Genomic DNA, 22,325 nt, shown 5'->3' with positions numbered 1-22,325 from the left:
GCGATGTTTTGACTGCGCGTGCGCGAAACGTCACCGTATTTTTCTAGACGCAGCTGACGATGTAAACAAGAAAAGACAGTCGAGGGCAACAGGGATCAAATAGGCCGGTGTCACCGCAAATGATAGCCATTATATACTCATAAACGGCTGACATGGGGCTGCCTGTTACTATTAAAGTCAATTTCCGGGGGAATGTGAAGAGATTTCTGGCTCAGGATTTGGACAAATTGGAGTGGGAATCCGTTGAAGCCTGGGTAAGCTGCTAGCAGAGCGTGTTGGCTAAACGCTGGCGCAGTTTGGTGAAAAGCAGGCCCAGACATGGCCTAGCCACGTAAACAATAGACCACCTGAAGGACAGTCGATACTGTTGCGACAAACTGTGTACACAATGTGGTCATTTTTAAGCCAGCCTGTATGTCACAAAAAATACGCAAGGAAACGGAAATCTGCTGAAATTTGCTGTATTGCGTTTGTACAGTAGCTAGCTGTAGAGGTATTTCTCAACGTGCCATTATTGATGTTTTCATAACACATGTGAGGGATAAAAGAAGTTCTGATTTAATAAGGTGATGTTTGCTATGGATTTGACTCTCTCTCAACTTATATTTCAGATCAAAGCATCTTTTGGGATCAACCACTTTCAAGTCAAATACTTTGATGAGGATAATGAAGAGGTAAGGGAGTGTATGTAAATGTGTAGACTGCTGTAGAGCTGTTTTTTTGTTTTGGTTGTGCCTAAGTGTGTGTCTCATTCTGATCTTATTCACTCTTTATTTCAGATTTGCATAAACAGTCAAGGTGAGAAAAATACTTACATACATCTTAATTTCATGGTATCTTTTGAAGTAGAATGTAAGCAAAAAAATACCAAAATATGTGAGCTAAAGATTTGAATAACTGCAACTGCAGAATGTAGAAATGTCCATTGATTTCCAGTCAGTTGTTCAAGCAACTTACTGTTGATTTGTTTTATTTCAGATGAATATGAAGAAGCCATCAAGGTACTGGGGCACTGCTGGATTTCTGTAGAATAGTCAAGACGGGGTTCAATTTAACAACACAAGTCAATATCATTATAGAGAGAGATCATCAGAGATCATGCACAATATGGGACATTTTAGTAAACATTATATTGGCAGTAAAATTCAGTCAATTGTTCATTGCATAAATGAAGAAAGAACAGAAAAGAAAATACCTCTTATTACATGACTGTCATTACATGTACATGATGCAATATGACAGGATGTCATGCATTATATAGACAGGATGTACTGTCTGACTGTACTTAAGACATAAACATGTCACAAATATGTACTTGTTCCAGTGTAGCAGCATTCACATAGTTACAGAAAACAAAGGACAACAAATAGCAAAGATATATAAATGACAAGTCAAACACAACTACACTGTGTTTATATATTGAATCCCAAACATAGTTTTCATATGATAGTAATATGTTACATCGTTTTCTTGAATATGTCAACTTGTTACACGTGTTATATGCATCATTTTGTGACAGTCTCCTGTTGTACGTGTTTCGTGCTTATTTTCCATACAGAGCGCAGAGAAGCAGGGGAACCAGTTGCACATGAACGTGTACAAGATGAAAGGGCAGGCCTGTGGAGGCCCGCTGAAGACGGAGGTGAAGGAGCTGAAAGGAGACCTCCGGCCTGCTCCTCCTTATCCATCAAGGGTCAAAACAGTGGACAAAGGCACACAGGTCACCCCTGAGCGAGAAGCTGTAAGGAACCAAACAGATTATCCTCCTCTTCCTCCACTTTCATCTTCACTTTTGCAGTGTTTACAGTGTTTTTGGCATACAGTAAATTTACATTCTAGAACTACATCTTGAACACATTTCTTGCATCAGTGTCAGCAACTGTTTATTGTCTCTTGGGATGTAATTATTTGAAATAATTTTGATGCGGTTGTTGCCTAAAATCAGTTTATCTTAAGGTCATATAACAGTCTTTCATTGTCTGTGCATTTATTTGGCAACAGTGGTGGTTTTTACAGGATTTGTGGGGGTTAATACTGCTGAATGCATGTAGGGAAAAACTAATAATGATAATTGAACTTAGGTTTGATGTAAGTGTTATGTATTTTGATACAGGTGACAGTGAAGGACAACAAGGGGAGCAAACCAGAAGATGAGCCACCTCCCATGTGGTTCAGATCGTACATGGAGAAGGTAAGAGTTAAATTCAAACAACTCCACCTTTTAACCTTTTTATGGTTGATGCTTGATTAATATTGTTGTCTCTAAAAGTAATGTTTAGCTTCTACTAACACAAATCATACTCTTTTTTTTTCATAGTTCAAAGATGAGGTGGTGAAAGAGGTAGTGGAAAGGATGTGCAATGACTTTTCTGGCCAGTGTTGTACCCACAAATCATCTGATGGGCCCCTAGAGGCCATTGGGGCCATTGGCGGTCCTATAGGGCCCAGGCCGGGCCCCTCCACCTCAAATGGATCCCTTGGCTACACCCCAAACTGCAGCAGCTGCAACAAACTCACATCTGAAGGGGCCTACAAGTGCAGGTAGGCATGGAACACATTCCAATATATAGTATTTTGAGGGGAATGGGTACATAAGAGGGGACAGAATTGAATGTAAACATTTTTGAAGTTCAGAAACTGTTTCACCTGATGAATCAATAAGTGTTAGTGGTGATGCTTTGAACATGTCCCACACACACTTTTAATGATCCTTCAGACCTTTTTCACGAGTCTATGATTTGCTTTTTTTTCTTGCATGTTCTGTTTTCTGTAAGCAGCTTTATTAGTATCCATATTGATATGTGTGTTGGCTTTTTCCCTGCCAGTGTGTGCCCGTCCTGCATCCTGTGCGAGATGTGCAGACATAGCCATGATCCTAGCCACAATCTTGTGAGAACCAAGACACCTCTCTCCATCCCTGAGCATGGCATGTCGGGAGAGTTGAGGTAAACCCCCAAGACTGAGGATAAATCTTCCCACTTCTTGAAACATAAAGACATTTTTACTTACAACAGTGCGAACCCTTTTTGCTATCACTTCTTCTATATTAACGGAGGAAAACATAAATGTAAATGGATGCAAAGCAGGATTGCACAAAATGTTTTATCAGCTAGATTACTGTAAACAATGAATTATGAGTGTGTATGTGTTTTGTTCTTGGAAAATAAACATTTGATAGTCAACAAATAGGTGTTCCTGATGACATTTCAAACCAGGTTCCCAAGGCGAGGAGACAGGACAGTGCGCAAGGCTGAGCGACAGCGCCTCAAAGCTGAAAGGAGGCAGCTAAGAGCTGAAGTGAAGGAAATCAAGAAGAAACTGAGACTGGAGAAGAGGGGGCTGCAGTGGAGTGGGCCCTCTACCTCAGGCAGAGCCAACCTGACAAACATGGCCTCCGCGTCCACCCAGGTCCCAGCCCTGCCCCCCCCTGCTGCCTCAGAAACAGCCTCAGGTCCAGCCCCAGCCCAAGGTCCCATCCCTGCCCCGGTCCCTGATCCCCAGGCCTCCAGTCCAGAGTAAGCGCCACCTCGGAAGGGCGTCCGACAGTGCTGGGTGCCTCAAACCCAGCATGGATGCAATAAAGTCTTTTTTTCCAAGAAAAGAAATCAAAATATGCCATCTTTGTAATCTAGTCTGTATGAGTGTATCGCTGGCTGCTCTGGGGTGGTGGAAAATGTTGGAACTACCTCAATGTGAAAACTGCTGCTGCTGCTTCATAGATTTTCTAAGAAAAATTGCTTTTGAGCTGCAAAAAAAAATCTGGGTTCCTGCTTTTTGATTCGTAGAGAACAAAAGAGATGGGTATTATAAGAAACCAGGGCTATTTTCAACAATGCTCTGTACACTTGAAACTAGGGGTCCTGGGGTCTCGCACACGTCCTTGGTGCCCACTATGGCTGCGTTGTTTCTGGATGAAAATCTGCCGGACGGCACCCGTCTGGAACCTGGTACCAAGTTCATCAAATACTGGAAGATGAGGAACTCGGGCACTATCAGCTGGACCTCAGAGACTAAGGTACCCCTCCCACCCTCCGAGAGGACAGGCTCCACTCTCTCTTTGCCCCCCTTGCTTCACTTCCACTGACAGCTCATTGCCTACTTCTTATCCACTAACACCAGCTAAGATTTCTTACCCAGCGTAATACAACTAATGCCCTTTTTGTCTGAGATGTTTATTATTTGAATTCAGTTGAATCTGTGTTGTGCTTTAAGTTTTTAAGTCTTTGTCATTGTTTGAATGTGTGTGTGTGTGTGTGCGCGCGTGTGTATCCCTCACTTGAGCGTGTGTATTATTTTTCTGCTGAGTGACTTTGGTTGCATGCTCTTGTCTTTGTGCTTTTTCGCATGTGTATTCCTATTTTGTGTTTTGTGTATGTGTGTGCGTGCACCCAGCTAGTGTTCATGTGGGGAAACCTCGGCCTGGCGTCAGAGGAGAAGAGGGAGGTGCCGGTCCCCTTGCTGCTGCCCGGACAAGTGGGAGTGGTCAGTGTGGCCTTTGTCGCTCCTGTGATGGAGGGGACGTACACCTCCCACTGGCGGCTGGCGCACTGCGGGTGCCAGTTTGGCCCGCGTGTCTGGTGCAGCATCGTGGTCGACCCTGGTGACAGCCGCAACGCTCTCGGGCATCAGAGCAAACGACTGGCAAGTCTGCTATCCAATGACACCCTGTACAGCTGCAGTGAGAACATCTAGAACATGGCATTATATCATTATTATTATTCAAAGAAATGCTGTAGTTTTTACTCCACTACATTTATTTGACAGCTATAGTTATACGCGCCTATAGCTGTCTGTAGACGATAGCCGCGGCTGGACGCATTATGTTTTCCGGTTGTCCGTCAGTCCCATTCTTGTGAACGCGATATCTCAGGAACGTCTTGAGGGAATTTCTTCAAATTTGGCACAAACTTCCACTTGGTCCAAACAATGAGCTGATTAGAATTTGGTGGTCAAAGGTCAAGGTCACTGTGACCTCAAAATGACATTGTCAAACACATAACTCAAGAATTGATGCTGTAATTATGACAAAACTTCAAACAGATGTTTAATGGGATACAATATTCTTTACCCAAAAGGTCAAAGGCCAACTTCACTGTGACATCATAATGTCCTGGAAAAACAAACGGGAGATTGTGACTATATTTCACAGTTGGTAGGACACTGAATAGGTGACACTTTTGACTCAAAGGTCAAAGGTCATTGTGACCTCAAAATTGTTTTTTAGCCATAACTTAAGAATGAATTCCAGATTTCACACTCATGTTGACTGGGATGACACAATGAGGAAACAACAACTAGCACAGTACGGGCTTTCCTCCGTCTTATCTATTCTGCCTTTCACTTCCTGCCTCATTCAAAATCACATGACGGCAAACAACCTATTGGAGCACGCCGAGCTAATCGTGATGCTGTGAGTGAGTGAGTTTCACTTACAGTAGCTATGCCCTATAAGAATCCATCTTTACATAGTAATCAAGTACACGTGCACCTGTTATACATCTACGATACTCTAGTATAGTCTTCATTAATCAGTTCAACAATGTATAAATTCCTTCCAAGTATTCACTACATATATTATACGAGGCTGGGCAGACATGGATGTAAACTGCAACTTAATTGGTTTGTGGAGGAAGGCAACTGTGGGGCGGTAATTCTAGTTTAAATAACTGTTTGAGGCCCAAAGAGGTAGAAGTGTCCAATATCTAATAAGTCCAAAAATTGAAAATAGATTTGTGGAGCACAAATTCGTTTTTTATTCTTTCTCCATCCCTTTAATCATCTCATGACCCCTCAGATTTACTTGCTGTCCCTTTGAAGGCACCTTACCCCTATGTTGGAAGCCACAAGCCTACCTGACTATAAGTAAACTAGTCTTACCAGTCACAGGAGACATGTTACTGCACAACCAGTACTTTTACTTCTCTAAGTAGGATTTTGAATGCAGGACTTTTACATTGTTGTATTGATACTTCCATTTAAGTAAAAGATCTGAATACTTCTTCCACCACAAATGACTTTTCTGTTTTTATTTATTGTACATATTATTATGTATTAATTAAATTATTTAAGATTAAAAGTTCAACATGAACATGGCAGAATAATAAGTCTGTGTAAGTCCTGGTTCCAGGGTAATAAAGGAAAAATGTAACGTAAACTGGGATGTTAAAACTGTAATGGTGAAACTCTCATGAATATCACCTAATGCGTCATCTTTGAATGCACTCTGTGGTGATACTAATGGTGCCATTCTTGTGTGTGCTTCAGAAGGAGGAGGTGAGGCCAGTGGAGAAGAAGGAGAAGGAGGTAAGGTCCAAGGACAGCGGGCCTCGCTTGTCTGTAGACCTGAACCATGAAGACTACTACTTCCCCTCAGTTGACCTACTGACTGCGCAGGTGCACACTGAGAACGCTCTGGCATTCAGCTGCCTAAACATGTTTTAAACTAGTTTCAGTTACTACTCATGTTCTATAGCTTCATCTTGTTATGCTAAATGACCAAACCAAGCCAAATTCACAATCAGTCGGACAGCATTCATTCTCCCTGCTTGTCTTCTTTTTTAGGATCTACTGTCATTTGAGTTGCTGGATATAAATATTGTGCAAGAATTGGAGAAGGTTCCTAACAACACTCCTGTGGGTAAGCAACCTATGATGCTTTAAACACTGGAGAAGATGATTTAGCGGCTGTGAGACAATTATACAGACAACTTCCTTCCTTCCAAAATTGAAAATAATATGGCTACACTACTTCCAAAGTTTATTTTGAATATGCATAAACATTTTTCTAGTGTTCACATTAACACTTAAGTGTGTTAACTGTGTTGTGTTCTGCTCTGCCTTACTTGTAGATTTGACACCCTGCATATCCCCTCTGCCCCATGATGCACCAGTGTTGGAGAAGGCCATCCCTCCACAGATAAAAGAAGACACGGAGGTCACAGGGGTCAGAACACTTTTTGGTAAGACCGGTTGTGTGATAGGATACATATGTGAAATTAGTTGTATAAAGCCTTTTGTGGCTCTACAGGGAGCTGCGTGAAAAATAAATCTCAAGTGATGTCACCTAAGTCTACAAGTTTGAAAATAAAAAAATTCTGAGGATGTGAGAGTGAGAAAGAAGTGAGTTTACCAGCCCTCTGTTGCCCGATCCTCCTCTCTGCTTGAGGCTAGCAGTTATACATATGCAATGCTAAATTTTAATGTTTGTTGTATTCTGGCCAGGAGTGAAACTGAGGCAGCAGAGGGAGCTGCTGGAGCCTGTGACCCAGGAGGAGGACAGGGAGGAGGAGATCAGCGGAGCCCAGTTCCTCTGTGAGACGGTCATCCGCTCCCTCACCTTGGAGGAAGCCCCCGATCACAGACCCCTGCGCAGACTCCAGCACAGCAGCCACAAACCACAGGGTGAGGATCCACTTTACCTCCCTCTGTATTATTCTATACTATTATCATCCAACAACCCTGTGGTGGGAAATACACTGTATGTGTTTTGTGTTTAAAGGTTGCTGTATAGTGAGGTACCCTGACTTAGTTTTTTATTCTATAAAAACTTTCCAGTTGTTTCCCGGGGGCCCAGCTTTTGCTTCGAGAGAGCTGTAGAAGCTGAGAAGACAGAGACGGTGCAAGAAGGAAACGAGGAGATCTGTGCCATTAGACTTGAGAGTTCAGCTCTGTCTCCCAACACAGGTCTCAACCAGATCCCCGGGGAAGAGGAGACAAGGCCAGGTTAGAGAACGACTTCCACGATTCTGTTTGTTTCTGTTTGTTTCAACAATTCAGCTTCTGATTTTCTCAGTTTTTCTTAATTTTTCCCTCATTTCTTTTTTTTTTAAACAAGTTAAACACAACTTAAAACATTTGTGGTTACAGTTCCATGTCATAACTTTTATAATAATTAATTAATTGAGCCTCACCTGCAGTTTTTAGATGCTCATTTTGGTGTTTGTTTTTCACTTATAAGTTCTTCTGCTGGAACCAGCGAATGAAAACCTGCACATCAGTTCACATCATGATAACGATGACGAAGAGGTCACGGTCTTGGATGACATGCAGAACATGAGGGATACTCAAGAGGAGAAAGAGGAGGGTGGAACCAAAGGAGAAGACTGGGAGGAGGTGATGTTTTAACCTACAAACACAATGTTATGTTTTGAAGGACAAAGCGGATCATAAATTATTAAGACGTTGATTCTTAGAGAATAAGATGCTACAGAAGACAAAACCACAAGAGTAAAGGAACATAACACAAAAGGAACACGTAATCCTTCCGTTTATTAAAAATCAAAATCAGCATATTTGGAGATGCATAGTTTTTCAGTAGACAGCGACGTTTTCCAGTTTGGTCCATAACTGTCACCATTATATCCTCCTGTGTCTCAGGTCAGCAGCCAGACCTCCTCAGTCTCCTCCTGCGACGATTACATCATTGTCCTCCCAGACTGCTTTGACACCAGCCGGCCTCTGGGCGAGTCCATGTACAGCTCCGCCATGTCGCAGCCTGACGCTGAAGCTGCTGTGACCTCAGCTGATCCGGACATACAGCAGGACCCAGATGAAGACTCCAACACTGAGCCAGGCAGGGCGGCAGCCCTGACAGAGAGGCAAGAGAGGACCGAGGGAGTCGATGCTGAGGATTCATATGTGAACACGTGGCCTCTACCAGTCCCTCCCATCCACAGCAGTGTGAACCAGATGCTGTGTGCCTCCCAAACCCTGGACGCTGTGACGCTCACCCCTGAAGTGGTGCCACCGCCGGTGCTGCCTGACCCCCTGCTGCCCCCACCGGCCCTCTACTCACCCAGGTTAGATGGGAGCTCAGTCAAACAGATGTTATGTTCTCTCTTTTTCATTAAAAAAAATGGATTAAGGATTTAAATGAAACCTAGAAATGATCCCTATCAATTTTAATTAGTATCTCCCTTCATATGGTCTTTGTTTACTGTATGTTTCAGGTCTGAGGCACTGTACCTGGCTGAGGACCCCAGTCCTCCAGCCTGTGAACCATATGAGCCACACCAACCAAGGGTCCACCTAAATGGTGAGTTTTACTATTTGAATCACTGGATACAAACACATAGGTACAAACACAGTATCATAGGTGTCACTCTGAGCTACTGACATAAATAAGACATGTACAGTGACTTAAACGTCTGTGTGACTCACTTTGTTGATCTGAATTATCAGTTTAGTACTTTGAGGAGCTGTTGGTGAAAAAGGAAACACATTTTTCCCTTTGTGGAAAGACAGGAAGTAAGATGGCACGCAGGCTTTCAGGGTTTGTTGCTTCAGCAAAATACTGTGTGTTTGCGTGTGTGTTGTTATTTCCCTTTTTATCTGCTCTGCAGTATCGTCTGGTCTGTCAAGATCAGCAGGCTCAGCATCCAGTGCCTTTGAGACGTATAACCCCAGACCCAGCAACGCTTTGCAGCCAAGGTGCAATACAACAAAGAGTAAAACTTGATATGCTTCACTGGTGTGAAGGAAACACACTTCACTTTAGTTTCTCTTGACTACATTTATCTGTCGTCATCATCTTTTTGTGTAACCGCCTGATCTAACAATCAGTCTGTATAATCAGTGACAACACATAAAGCAGCGTGAAGCACCTCATAACTTGCATTTTTGTTTTCTGATATATATTTGCTTTTTGTTTAAAGAAGTCTAGCTCGAACACATTGTTCTCTGCAATACTGTTATGTAACCCAGTGTAACCACATCCTTGTCTTTATACAAGGGGCCAAGGAGGCATCACAGAGGGACTTGTCAAGGGGGCCCTTTCTGTGGCAGCATCCGCTTATAAAGCTCTCTTCACTGGACCAAACTGTTCAATACAGGTACATCACACAGCAACTCTTATGTCTACATTCACCAAAGCTAGCCAACATGCATACAATCGATTACAATTACAGTGGCAACCTTAACTTTCCAGTAAATAAGATTCTCACAAGTGCTAAAAATATATGCTCACGAGGAGATGAAGAGTTGGGTAGAGTTACGAGTCAGTGCTTCCTTACAACAGCCAAACATGCCAAAATGTACTGTCCTTCCAAAAATGTATTCAAAATGGGGCGAACATGTGTGTGAGCGTCATTTCCAGCTGCAGCAGGAAGCTGTTTCCAGCTGAAAAGCTCTGATAAACCTGCTGAACGCTATCTGCCCGACACCAAACAGCAGACAGACGCAGTCAGAGACTACCTGGTGAACATAGTGGAGCGTTTAGCAGCTAAATAGCCAGATATTCCCTCAGGAGAGTGAATATACATGGGTTCAAATGAATGCTAATGTTGCTCTGTGTCAGCTGGATATGTAAATAGGTAACAACTTTATGAGGTGTTAATATGTCAGTGTTGTGTTGCAGTTTGTTTCAGTTATAACTCAGCTGTAAAACAAAATGTGACTGTTAGAAGAACCCACTGATAATCATAACATTTAATCTAATGAAGAAGATCTGAAGGATAACGTGTTTGTGGTTATTTTTGTCAGTAACCACTTGCGTGTGCAGTTAGTTAGACAGGAAGTTCAGTGCACTGTTGTAATCCATATAATCCACAGACCTGCCAACGAGTTCCATTAACCAAATGGTTTGTTTTAAGTACCTTATTAGAAATGGTTTAACGATAACTTGGTTATAAGTTCAGTTTGAGCGATACACAGCCTTGGAGCAAGCACTGCCTGACAAGACAAGTTCTGGGGAAACAAAGTCTATTTCACTGTAGTTACAAGGAGGCTTGAGGCTTAAAGTTGTGTTTATTTTGGCTCATAAAAGTGGCTTTAAATTAGAGTATGTTTATGCGGAAAGGTGTGGCAATTGATAAAATCGGCAAGCAGTGATCCAGTTTGACAGCTTCGGGGGTTTCTCTGTTCTCTGATCTCTGTTTTGCTTACGCTCCTTCCTCCAGCGGGGCATCGACCCAGCCACCAGACAGGACCCTTCCATGATGGCGATGCTGCTGGAAATGGGCTTCAGAGACCAGCGGCTCAACCAGCGGCTGCTGAGGAAGCACGGCTACAGCCTGCTGCACACCGTCAACGAGCTGGTGCAGATGGCCGAGGACCGCCAGAACAAAGCTGTCAACACTCAGCACTAAAGGAGGGAAAGCGATGGGCGCCTGTAAGGCTGTAAAAGAGTCACAGGAAGGGATTTATTTGACTTTTAAACATAACATAAGGAATATTTAGATTATGACCTGTGTATCTCTCTCCCTTTCCAGTGTCTAGATTTATTTTGAATTATTTAAAGAAGAAAGCCTATTTATGATTCATGCAATTGATTGATTATCCAACGGGTGGACACTTTATTTGGACCAAGAGTATAATAAGACAATAACGTGTCACTTAAAGTGTAAAAAAAAAAAAGAAAAACGTGGAACAAAAATGAAAGAGGAGCCTTTATTTCTTGAACACTGTTGATTAGAGTGAAAGGAATGAATGGCTTCTCCTGCCTTTGCCTTTAATTTAGCTTCAACATTTTGATGAAATTAACCATATACACACTTGTAAATTATTATGAATAGCAGTTAAAATGCCTTGTTTACTTGGGCCGTAGAGCCTTATGTGTTATGGTCAAAAAGGAGCAGGAGCTTTGACAGGACAAAAGTGTGTATTTCAGCTCTTCATCTTAGTGTTTGTGTGGCTGTTGTAGCTGCTTCCTCTGCGCTGAAAAATAATTGTCTTTTGACGGGGCTTGGCTAGATTCTTCTCACAAATAGAGCAGTGAAAATTAATATTGTTGAATGTCACAAAAGATAGAAATGTTCTGTAAAAGCCAGCTCTCATTTTAGACGATGCTACTGAAGCTACATGGATATTCTGGTTGTTGAGGGTCAGCGGTGCAGTAGTCAGAACAACAGATATTTAAGACTTTTCTCGATTATCGTAGTGAAATCTGCCTAAACAATGCAATCTTTTTCTGTATCAGAGTACTGTTATTTTAGACGTTGACATGTGGAATGTATACAAAACTGTCCGAGCGGATCACTGTTCGGACCCAGATGTTTTCTACTGCTTTTTAGGAGACACCTGCATGACAGGTAGAGGCTTTAGAGGTGAGTCGTGTCCTCGTGGTCTTAGCACAGTCACAGTGGAAAATGTCCGCTTAGCGTCATCGTTTAACACCCCTGCCTGCATTTTCACGTGTCCTCATTCAACCAACCAGCCGAAACCTAGCAACAGTCATTTAGCACTTATCTAAGCTGAGATGTCTCTAACAACACATTCCTCAATCTCATAGTGGAACCAAGTAAATTTTATTTCTTTACATTGCCTTTATGAAAAATCCTTTTTAGTTTACTGAAATATACGTATGGTGATTTGACATTTGTGGTGTGAGTGTGCAGAGTTAAGTTCATGTTCGCCTCTGTTATTCTGAATTACTCCTCCTGTGTGTTTGTTCGTGTGGTTGAGGATTTCTTTAGAACCATATTTTCTTATGTTGATTGTCCATGTTTTAAAGAATCATGCTAGAGAATAATTCTGAATATATCTACTGTATGCTTGTCAAATTATTCTTCTGTCACAGAGTGTATACATTAAATACCCCTCTACTGTCAATCCGCCAATAAACTATTTGCACATCTCTTTGTCTTGTCGCCCCTCTGTTAATGGAAAAATGTCTAAATGTAGGTCATGACCCATTGCACACACTGTATGTCTTATATACAGCACATTCTTTACCAGGTTAACTAGATGGTGTAAAAAGTGCAGACGTTTCGTAGGTCAGAGTACAGCTTATACTGCAGTTTTGACTGAATGAGGTTGGGTTTAACATATTTTAATGATACAGTAAAGTACAAAATCAACTAAAACAGCATCTTTAGAGGAGCTGTGACTCAAAACCTTGTTTTAAGAAATTAAGTCTTTTAGTTCATATTATACTGACATGGTGCATATTACTAAACAAAGTTGTACTTTTTTGGAAATATTCAGAATTATTTGATTTGATACGAAGATCAATACTTCTCTCATGTCCGTGCTGTAAATGTGAAGCTACTACCAGCAGCTGGTTAGCTTAGCTTAGCAAAACACAGCTAGCCTGTCTCTGTCTGAAGCTGAAAAATACACACCTCTAAAGCTCACATCATATCACTTTAGTGAGCTTTAGTGATGGTAGGTGTATATTTGGATCTTTGGAGAGAGCCAGGCTAGCTACTTTCCTCCTGTTTCTAGTCTTTATGCTAGGCTATGCTAAGCTAAGCTAGCGTCACACTCGACACATAGACACAGGAGTGTTATCAATCTTCTCATCTCACTCAGCAAAAATGAAAAATGCAAATAAGTATATTTGCAAAAAGTAACTTCTTACCTTTTAAACATCAGCTTATGTGCTTTAACTTCCCTTTAGCCTAATTTTAGCCTAAACCTGAATAACTGTACACACCTGAACATCAGCGAGTTCACTGCACTTCAAGCGCCATCCCAGGCGTGAACCAGGGCTTTTTCTTGGGAGGGCGGTCTCTGTGGGTTTCTGTCTGGACAAATAATAAATCTGCATGTACAGACTGCTGTGGACTTGGAAGTGACGGGGGGGGGGGGGGGTTAGAGGGTTAGAGGCCCCCTTGGCCCCATAACAGGTTAATGCGGCCATGATATAATAAATAAGATTCCTGTCATGCTTCTAACATTAGTTGCAGTTTATTTCACATTAGTGTGTTGCAGCTGTAAACATGTGATCTGCCTCTGTGGGCAGCCTTAACTAACCTGCAGTGTACAGAAGAAGGAAGTGCACCTCCCACTCGGTTTTGCTTTTGTGGAGACTTGAGGTCGACAGTCTCAATGTAGTTCAGCAAATCTTCAGTTATACAGAAGGCAGCAGAGAAGTCTCCTCTGGAGGTTGAGAGGTAGGTGCTCGTTTCTCTCATCAGCTGAAGTTGTGGAAGTTTTAGACAACAAGCCAGGTTTCTAAACTTCAAAGACACGGAAGTATTTTAAGTCTATTTAGAGTAACGTGGTCTCACAGTTTAGGGATTTTGATCTCTGCAGTTGAAAGTTGAACTTTCGTTGAGGTTGTCTAACGGCAGTCCGTGTTTTTAATATAAATTAAAGTGTAACCATCCAATCAAAGTGACCGAGAGCCTGCTGTACTTTCAAAGTGAGGGTTTATACACAGAAGAAGAAGGTGGAGGAAGTATTCAGATCCTTTACAGAAGTAAAAGTAGCGGTATTGCAATATAAAAATCAATACTGCATTACAAGTAAAAGTCCTGCATTGAAAATGTCACTTTAGTAAAAGTTTAAAATGTTAAAAAGTACTCATAAAGTACAACTTGTGAGTGTTATAGCCTACTATTATACATTATATTACTGGATTATTATTACTGATCCATCCATGTGTAAGTAGCATTTAACTGATCGTAATTTTAACTACTTTATATACTTATAGGTTGTTTAATCAACAACAATCATGTTTTATTAAATCATTTATATGTTTTGTTTGTAAATGTAGAGGAGTAAAAGTACAATATGTTCCTCTGACTCGTAGTGGAGTACAAGTATAAAGTAGCATACAATGGAGTACTTGTATGAGTACTTGAGTAAATGTACTTAGTTGCATTCCACCACTGCAGAATAATGATCAAACTTTGACATGTTGAAGATGTGTTTGCATCAGTAGTTTGTAAACTCTGAAGTAATTTCAATTTGATCTCATATTCGATCTATAATTCAATTATATTATTCATTTTTTTTAAATTATGTCGGTTAATAAACCTGCTCTTTGCACAGCCCATTACTTTAAATATTGTCCTGGCTTGTCATGCTATGGCACATGGCACAAATCATCAGGCATGTCAGGCTTTTTACTTTTATTTTGACCTTCTGTATGTTTGTGGAGCAGCATAACCAAACAAAACAACCCAGTTTAGCTTCGTCATTGGAAAAGCTGGAAGGAGTCCGAATCCATCTGTTGAGTTCAAATTTCAAAATAAGGCTATTTTTATCCGAATGTCTATACTATAGCCTACATATACTGTATATACTGTATTTTTAATCACATATACATGCAAGAATAGTTAAAAAATAAACAATGGAAAACATGCATTTCTTTGTTTTTATGTCAAGTATAGTGATTAAATAGAAAATAGACTGATTCCACTGTGTTTAATACATTTATTACTAGGTAGCAGTAAAATGTAGTACAAGTTTTTAGATTTCATTACAGCTGTGGCTCAGGTTTGTGCCATAGAAGCGGTTGTGGAAGCAGAATGATTCAGTGCTTCGATGAATAAACTCAAACTCAAGCAACATTTTGTAAGATTACACAAAAAGCGATGATTATTGCGTTACTTTCCTTTATTTGTGAAATGTAGCTGTCATCATCCTACTAACAGTGTTACGAGGTTTTCCTAAGTCGCAAATGAATCATAACATAATGTAACACCCAGTCTGCGGACTCTGCTCACGTCCTGACATGTGGTTTTTATTGGCCCTTTAAAGGTTTGTGAGGAAGGCTGGCGTTATAGGTCACTGCACAATGCTCTGCTGGAAATGCTGCACTGGGTCTACACACTGTAATGTGGCTGTTAGTCATAGGCGAACTTGATGAGTGTGAGTTTTAAGTGGAGATTTCCATTTTGGTCCCTTGTTTTTCTTCTGTAGTTTGGACTTGTTCTTTCGATAAAGTGTCATGGTTACACCAGGGAAAAACAGCAAAGCCCCAGAGGGACCTGACCTGACAAACGGGGCAGAGACGGTGAAAACACTGAGGCACTTCCCTCCATATGGCACCATGAATGGAAACCCGACAGGAGACACCTGCCCCACATGTCGTGGCACCGGGCGAATTCCCAGAGGTTAGTTCTCTGCCATGAAAAATCTGTCCGTCCGCTTTCATGCTTCTGACTGTATTTTAAGCGACTTCAGTGCCTCAATAAAGGCAGCAAAGCTCAGATCCTCAAATAACTGTTTCGTTTCACATTAAACAACTAAGGGAACGGAGTCAAATCCAAAGACACGTGTGTGTGTGTGTGTGTGTGAGCAGCTGACTCTGTTTAGCCACAACTGTTCACTTTCACATCATTTTTGTGGTAAAAATAAAAGTTGGAAGGAGATCTGTATTTTTTTGTATTGACAGGCCATGAAGACCAGCTAGTTGCTGTAATACCATGTAATGATGTGAGGCTGAAACCCAGACGCACGTAAGGGATATATATGTGTGTGTGTGTGAATGATAGTAATGTTAATGTTATGTTAGTATTTGTATTGTTTAAATATAATTGGATATAAACAGCATCAGCACACAGATGTTTGTATTGCTTCTCAGGAAGCTGTACGTGTGCGTCTCCATGGCTGTGTGTCTCCTTCTCTGCTGTCTGATCCTCTTCTTCGTCTTCCCCCGGAGCGTCACCCTCACGCCTGTGTCCGTGCTGTCAGTCATGGTCTACTTCACCCCCGACACAGTTGAAATGGAGGTCACGGTAAGTCATAGGAACACAAAGAGTGCAGCCAGTTACGTGTAAATCTGTGCCACCTCTTCTTCACCTCTTCTTTCAGGGTCTGTCCAGTCTTTTTTTTTTGGTTGAACTCCCTGTTTCTAGACTCAATGCTAAGCTAAGCTAATCGACTGCCAGCTCCAGCTAAATTAGTGTACAGAGTCTTTTCACCAAGCTCTCGGCACATGTCAAACTATTCCTTTGAGGAAAAGAAATGCATTAAAACAACATTTAAAAACACAATGAAGAGTAAAATAAAATCACAAAAGAACATAGACAAGAAAATGCAGTTTCAATGCAGTTACAGTGCATTAGGTTGCCCTGTATTTGATAATGGAAATGAAAATGCAGTAGAGAAAATAATCAAATGCACAGGAGAACATGAGTTTTAAATTAGATGTGAAAATGTCTAAAGTTTAAGCTCATCAGGAAGTTGGCTCCATCTGTCTGCAGTACTGTAGCTTAATGCAGCTTTGGTTCTGTGTGTCAAACACCGTCCACAAGGAGCCGTCTGAATTGCGTTCACTTGACAGACTGGAGATAGCTGGTGTAGTTATACGGAGGACAAAGTTCCCTTTGAGACCTTTTAATGACAGAAAGGTGAGTTGGTTGCACCTGACCAGCTGTGTGCTTCCTCTCCTAGAATCTCATCAACATCACCAACGAGAACTTTACCCCAGTTCAGATTGTGGAGTTTAACGTTCAGGGTCTGGTCTCTGACGCAGTCGTGGGCAAGACCAAGATATTCAATATGACCGCCATCCAGTCCCGCTCACAGAAATCGGTGAGATTCACACAGAAACATTCACATCCCAAAATAATGTTGATATATTTTGTCATGCAATGAATTTCTTACACTTCTTTTTTGAACTTTTGCAGTACACCATTAAAATTGACCTGCCTATCATCGATAAAGGCTTAAAGTAAGTTTAAAATAGACCTTCATTTTCTGCACTTTGTAATTTCTAACAGAAATATTGTATGAAAATAATAATAATAATAATAATGAGCTTTATTTGAATAGCACCTTTCATACAAAACATGTAGCTCTAGGTGCTGATATAGTATGATGAAAAATGATATAATGCTGTGATAATACATGTCAGAATTCAACGGCTTTATCTCTTTCAGCTCTTACTGCAAGTCGAGCTCCATCAAGATTCACACGTTATTTCTGGAGCTGCAGTAAGTGTCAATCTCAACCTGAAAATCAACAGAACAGGACGCCGCTTTAGCAGATCTGGAACCCACAGGGTGTTAAAGGCATCACTTTGTGCAGCGCAGCCACAACTGCAAAATAGGTCATCTCAAAAGAGGGTCACAGTCTAATTTTGTTATATTTTTATATTACTTGTGACAACATTGCATTTCTTGTCGTCAGGTTTAAACAACAGTTGAACTTTGTTCTTACGATAAATCTATGATAAATCTGAAACTGCATTCATTCAGGACAAGCTGAAAACACAACACTGACATATTATTACCTTATTAAGTTGTCTCCTTTTAGCTCTGTTTTGGTCTCCACTAACTATTTAGCTGCTAAATGCTAACATTATGTTTAGTTACTTAGCTTACAGTGGGTGTATATGACCTTCTCCTTGCTGAAAGTAGCTGCATGTTGCGGCCGAAAGCCTGCAGGTCAGAGAAACCAAAGCAAAGCTAAAACACACTAAAACACTCCATTACACACAGTGATTTGATCCATTTAAAGATATGTATTGAAACATTATGAAAACATGTTGGCTCCAACTGCCTCTAATTATGTTTTTTCTTCTTTCTCCCCAGAATGACAATGAATATTTCTTATCTCTCTCACACGGAGCAGCTGTCTCTGGACACCTTCGAGTATATTGACTGTGGCTCCAATTCAACGATCCCACATCCTGTGAGATGACGAAAGCAAAATGAGAAGCACCGAAGTGGGAGTGTGAAATAATGAATATTCTGGCTGCATTGCACCCTTATCTCTTCTGTATGGGATGTGAATGATAACTACTGTGAAAAATGCATCTTATCTTATTCTGTATGTTGTTTTAGCATACCTCAAGACTTTAATCAATCACTACATCTATCTTAGCTTGAATATTTTTCTTCTAGTTTGAGATCCGCCTGTAAATCTGTTTTACGAACAAGCACAATTTCTTAAATGCAAAATGGGAGAACTTTATTTTTATTTGAAGACATGTACATTTCTTAAAAAAGTAACTCATTTCACAGCTTTTTTTTTTGTCAGGATGCCACATATTGTGTAAAGAGGATGTTAATCTCTGATAATCTTGTCTTTTGTCATTTGCACTTCATTAAACTGTGGCATTTCCTTACATTTAAGGTTCTGCTGAATTAATAGTCGCTGCAATTCCCAACAAGGAGCCTTTTATGGAGAAATGTATGGAGAAAGTCACACACACTCGACATACTTTTATTTTCTCACTTACCTTAGCATGTGTTTCCAGCAAAAGTTATCCCATAACTAATAATCCACTGACCTTGCTGTGAACTACTTTCCACTGCATAAATGGTCCATAAATGTTGTCTTTTTTTAGGATTATCCAGCGCAGAAGAATGTGTGTGGGCAGATTGCAAAGTGTAGATACCAGAGTTGAACATACTTAAAATGACCTTCTGAATAATAATTTTACTGTCACCTCTGAACAGATGCATAGTCCATATAATGCCAAAGTATATAAAAACAAAATAATCTACAACAAGACCCATATTTTGGTCCGGCTCTTGAAGTTCTTGAGGGTGAACACAGGGTGGAGCCAACGCTTTGTTACGCTGAAAATGTGCACGAGCTGTGGCATCAAGTGTAAGCTACAGAACTGGTGTTAATTGAGCCAAATTTCATGACGGTCTTCCCAACAAAAACATTAAAACAGGAGATATGTCACAATAAATACAGGAACAGTTAGAGGCATCACAAATCAAAAATAGAGCACATGACTCAAGCATAAAAACACAGAAAAAAAGATCTTCAGCTGTGGTTTAAAACACCCAACAGAGTTTGTTGAGCTGACTCCCAGGAGGACACTGTTCCACAGTCTGGGACCAGGACTGAGAATGCACACGTTTTCAGTCTTGAACGGGGTCTCGATCAGAGGACCCGAAGTCTCGAGCTAGAGGTATCAGGCAGTCGCAGCTTGCTAATATACTCTGGAGCAAGACTACTCCTAGTCTTCAAGATGATGATCTGTTAAAATGTGCTCTACCTTGTCAACACTCAGATGCTGCTCATGCAGTAATGAATCAGGAATACAATTCAAAACAGAAATATAAGAAATGTAACACTTGGAGCCATTTTGCATAATGAGTACTTTTACTCCTGATACTTTGAGTATATTGTGGTACTGCTACTTTTACTTCCCTTAGGTGCAGATGGTTTGTTTATGCGCCGCCGCAGAGCGTGCAGTTCACCGCTGCACCGGCAGGGGGCGTGGACTATCCATCCAGGTGGCCGTGACGTCGGCCGGGCTTTAGGTGCTGTGCGCTCGAGCCTCTCCGGGGCTCCTCAGTCCTGCTGGAAGAGAACCGGAGCGGATGTGACCGCCGGGACAAACATCACTTGTGTACAAGTCAGCTATGGACGCGTTTCTCGCTGCTGGATGATGTTTTCACCGCTCGTTTAAAAAGGTATGAACGCGTCTTTTTTGAAATGTGCGTGGAGGAGGAGGGTTTCTCATGTTGGTGATTTCATTCTAACAGGCTTGTGTGGAAACTGCATGCGTTTTTATACTAGTCGCTCTCATTTTGTCTGGTCACAGTTGGTCCCTTAAAGTGAACCTTAGAGGATCTCGGTAGGATATTAGATAAGTTGTTTAATGCATTTACACACGTCTTTGCACACTTGAAACATCATGGTGATAACATACAGTACAAACTAGATGGAGGAGATAGAGGAAGGAAGAAAACTGAGGTGGCTGATTCCCAACAAAATTATTTCAGATGCATTCAAGTAATAAAAACAGGGATTCACAAACGTGACTGTGCATGTTGCCTCTAAACAATAACCGCTGAATGATCCTCTCATAATATGCAGCATCAGAATCATGAGTGAATGATAAATATCGTCCTGTAATGTCTGTATTCTGCAGAAGGCAGCTGTTTGATGGGTATCAGGATGTCAACAACAACCGGATTAGTGCTGCTGCAGCAGTCCTCATAGACAGTAGGCAGTGAATACATATCATCCATCCACTGCATTGAAATCAATCTGCCCCAAGAAAAGCCTTTCAGGTTTAGCAGTCTTAAGAGGATTAGGCTCCAGATAACCTCAGCCACCCAATTAACTGTTGTTTGGCTCCGTAATGTGGCACTGAAAACCCAAGACAGTTATTGTTTTATGTAAGCAGAAGAGAAGCTGTTCAAGTATGTGGATTCAATCAACTGTGGGACATTTGGCTTACGGTAAAGTAATAAAGCTGTGTACTCAACAGGAAGTAACATGTTGATAGGCTGAAATTACATCAAGCACTTTGAAAGGTGCTTCCACTGATAATCACCACTATCTATTGTAAACGCCTCCCGTATTCTTCAGGTGACTGTGAAACAGCACTTGGATTGCAAACACAATTCCTTCAGCATTGTCTTCTCATTAAATGTTAACTGAGTGTGTGTGTGTGTGTGTGTGTGTGTGTGTTTTGATAAGGTCTCCAACACCATCTGATCCCATCGACCTCTGAGGACAGGGAGCAAATGCCAATCTACTGAAAGAGGATTAAATCAGGAATCTTGTCACCTCACCTAAGTAGGTGTGAATTGCTGGCTGCAGTCATGGGGAACCAGCTGACTGATATTGCTCCAAACACGTCGTTCCTGCCAAACTTCCAGTCTCTGCACGTGGTGGTTATCGGCCTTGACTCGGCCGGCAAAACCTCTCTGCTCTACAGGCTCAAGCTGAAGGAGTTTGTGAAAACGATCCCCACCAAGGGCTTCAACACGGAGAAGATCAAGGTGGCTGTGGGGGCGTCTCGGACCATAAACTTCCAGGTGTGGGATGTGGGCGGCCAGGAGAAGCTGCGACCGCTGTGGAAGTCTTACACCCGGCGGACAGACGGGATGGTGTTTGTGGTGGACTCCACTGAGCTCGAGCGGATGGAGGAGGCCAAAGTGGAGCTCCACAAGATCACCCGCACCTCAGAGAACCAGGGGGTCCCTGTGCTCATCCTGGCCAACAAACAGGACCTGGATTCAGCCTTGTCCGTCAGCGAGGTGGAGAAGCTGCTCTCTGTGCATGAACTGAGCATGTACACGCTGCATCACGTGCAAAGCTGCAGTGCTGTGGACGGTCAGGGACTCCAGCCGGGCCTGGAGAAACTTTACGAGATGATCCTGAAGAGGAAGAAGATGGTGAAGCACAACAGGAACAGAAAGAGATGAACTCTCGGCTCCCACTGTGGACATTACCGTAGGAGATTTATCCACCGTTGAGACACTTCCAAGCTGAATGGTCCTTTTTAATGGGAGAGTGATTTGTGCCAACAAAACAACAGCTACATGTGGCCTCGGGGTCAGGAGAAATGGATTTGCTCATAATAACAGAAGCAGTATTGACACGTCCTTTGTTCTGCAATCGTGCAGCTGCCCTTCGAAAGCTTAAGCTATAGATTCAAAAGGAACGCTGATAGCAATTAGTCTTCACTAAGTGCTTTTCTACACTTGTTTTAAATAATTCTAACAAGACATTTGCCTGCTAACTGTAGGACTAATATATGAGCGCATTTAAATCCGTGTGGCAGGTACGTGGTGAAGCAAAATATAACATAAATGAAATAATGTCATTATAATCCTACACAAGCTTGCACAGATTCTGCCCCACTAAATAGCTGTTTTTGTTCCAGGGATGCTTCCCCAAAATATTTATTCCACAGTTTGGTGTTTGTGTTACACAGAGGGGCTTTTCTTCTG

At 41.6% G+C, this 22,325-nt stretch overlaps 3 protein-coding genes across 3 annotated transcripts; all 3 read left to right on the top strand.

Moving 5' to 3' along the window:
• Positions 1-72: 72 nt before the first annotated feature.
• On the top strand, positions 73-12,571 carry nbr1a (NBR1 autophagy cargo receptor a). Its single transcript, XM_070926949.1, has 22 exons — positions 73-254; positions 612-674; positions 780-798; positions 979-1,001; positions 1,559-1,741; positions 2,114-2,191; positions 2,318-2,541; positions 2,826-2,945; positions 3,216-3,515; positions 3,856-4,015; positions 4,393-4,641; positions 6,265-6,393; positions 6,562-6,637; positions 6,849-6,959; positions 7,222-7,401; positions 7,555-7,722; positions 7,958-8,112; positions 8,377-8,798; positions 8,949-9,034; positions 9,342-9,429; positions 9,731-9,830; positions 10,896-12,571. The coding sequence occupies exons 1-22, from the start codon at positions 153-155 to the stop codon at positions 11,082-11,084; spliced, it is 3,225 nt and encodes a 1,074-aa protein (XP_070783050.1). The 5' UTR covers positions 73-152; the 3' UTR covers positions 11,085-12,571.
• Positions 12,572-13,771: 1,200 nt separating this feature from the next.
• tmem106a (transmembrane protein 106A) lies at positions 13,772-18,953 on the top strand. The gene is made up of 8 exons (XM_070927368.1): positions 13,772-13,832; positions 15,589-15,782; positions 16,064-16,127; positions 16,253-16,406; positions 17,065-17,205; positions 17,301-17,344; positions 17,553-17,606; positions 18,207-18,953. Exons 2-8 carry the CDS (start codon positions 15,617-15,619, stop codon positions 18,313-18,315), a joined length of 732 nt encoding a protein of 243 aa, XP_070783469.1. The 5' UTR covers positions 13,772-13,832; positions 15,589-15,616; the 3' UTR covers positions 18,316-18,953.
• A 2,238-nt stretch (positions 18,954-21,191) lies between these two features.
• arl4d (ADP-ribosylation factor-like 4D) lies at positions 21,192-21,797 on the top strand. The gene has a single exon (XM_070926829.1). The coding sequence runs from the start codon at positions 21,192-21,194 to the stop codon at positions 21,795-21,797; it is 606 nt and encodes a 201-aa protein (XP_070782930.1).
• The last annotated feature ends 528 nt before the right edge of the window (positions 21,798-22,325 follow it).

This window comes from Enoplosus armatus, chromosome 20 (genome assembly GCF_043641665.1).
Source record: "Enoplosus armatus isolate fEnoArm2 chromosome 20, fEnoArm2.hap1, whole genome shotgun sequence".
Classification (NCBI taxonomy): domain Eukaryota; kingdom Metazoa; phylum Chordata; class Actinopteri; order Centrarchiformes; family Enoplosidae; genus Enoplosus; species Enoplosus armatus.
The sequence above is the reverse complement of the archived record's forward strand: the minus strand, read 5'-3'. Positions and strand labels throughout refer to the sequence as shown.

Bases quoted from the DNA above. Each gene is read 5' to 3' on its own strand.
- nbr1a (XM_070926949.1), top strand. From the start codon at position 153: ATGGGGCTGCCTGTTACTATTAAAGTCAATTTCCGGGGGAATGTGAAG. The intron at 1,742-2,113 runs GTAAGGAACCAA...ATTTTGATACAG, and splicing joins TCACCCCTGAGCGAGAAGCT to GTGACAGTGAAGGACAACAA. The intron at 6,638-6,848 runs GTAAGCAACCTA...CCTTACTTGTAG, and splicing joins TCCTAACAACACTCCTGTGG to ATTTGACACCCTGCATATCC.
- tmem106a (XM_070927368.1), top strand. From the start codon at position 15,617: ATGGTTACACCAGGGAAAAACAGCAAAGCCCCAGAGGGACCTGACCTG. The intron at 16,128-16,252 runs GTAAGGGATATA...ATTGCTTCTCAG, and splicing joins AGGCTGAAACCCAGACGCAC to GAAGCTGTACGTGTGCGTCT. The intron at 16,407-17,064 runs GTAAGTCATAGG...TTCCTCTCCTAG, and splicing joins CAGTTGAAATGGAGGTCACG to AATCTCATCAACATCACCAA.
- arl4d (XM_070926829.1), top strand. From the start codon at position 21,192: ATGGGGAACCAGCTGACTGATATTGCTCCAAACACGTCGTTCCTGCCA.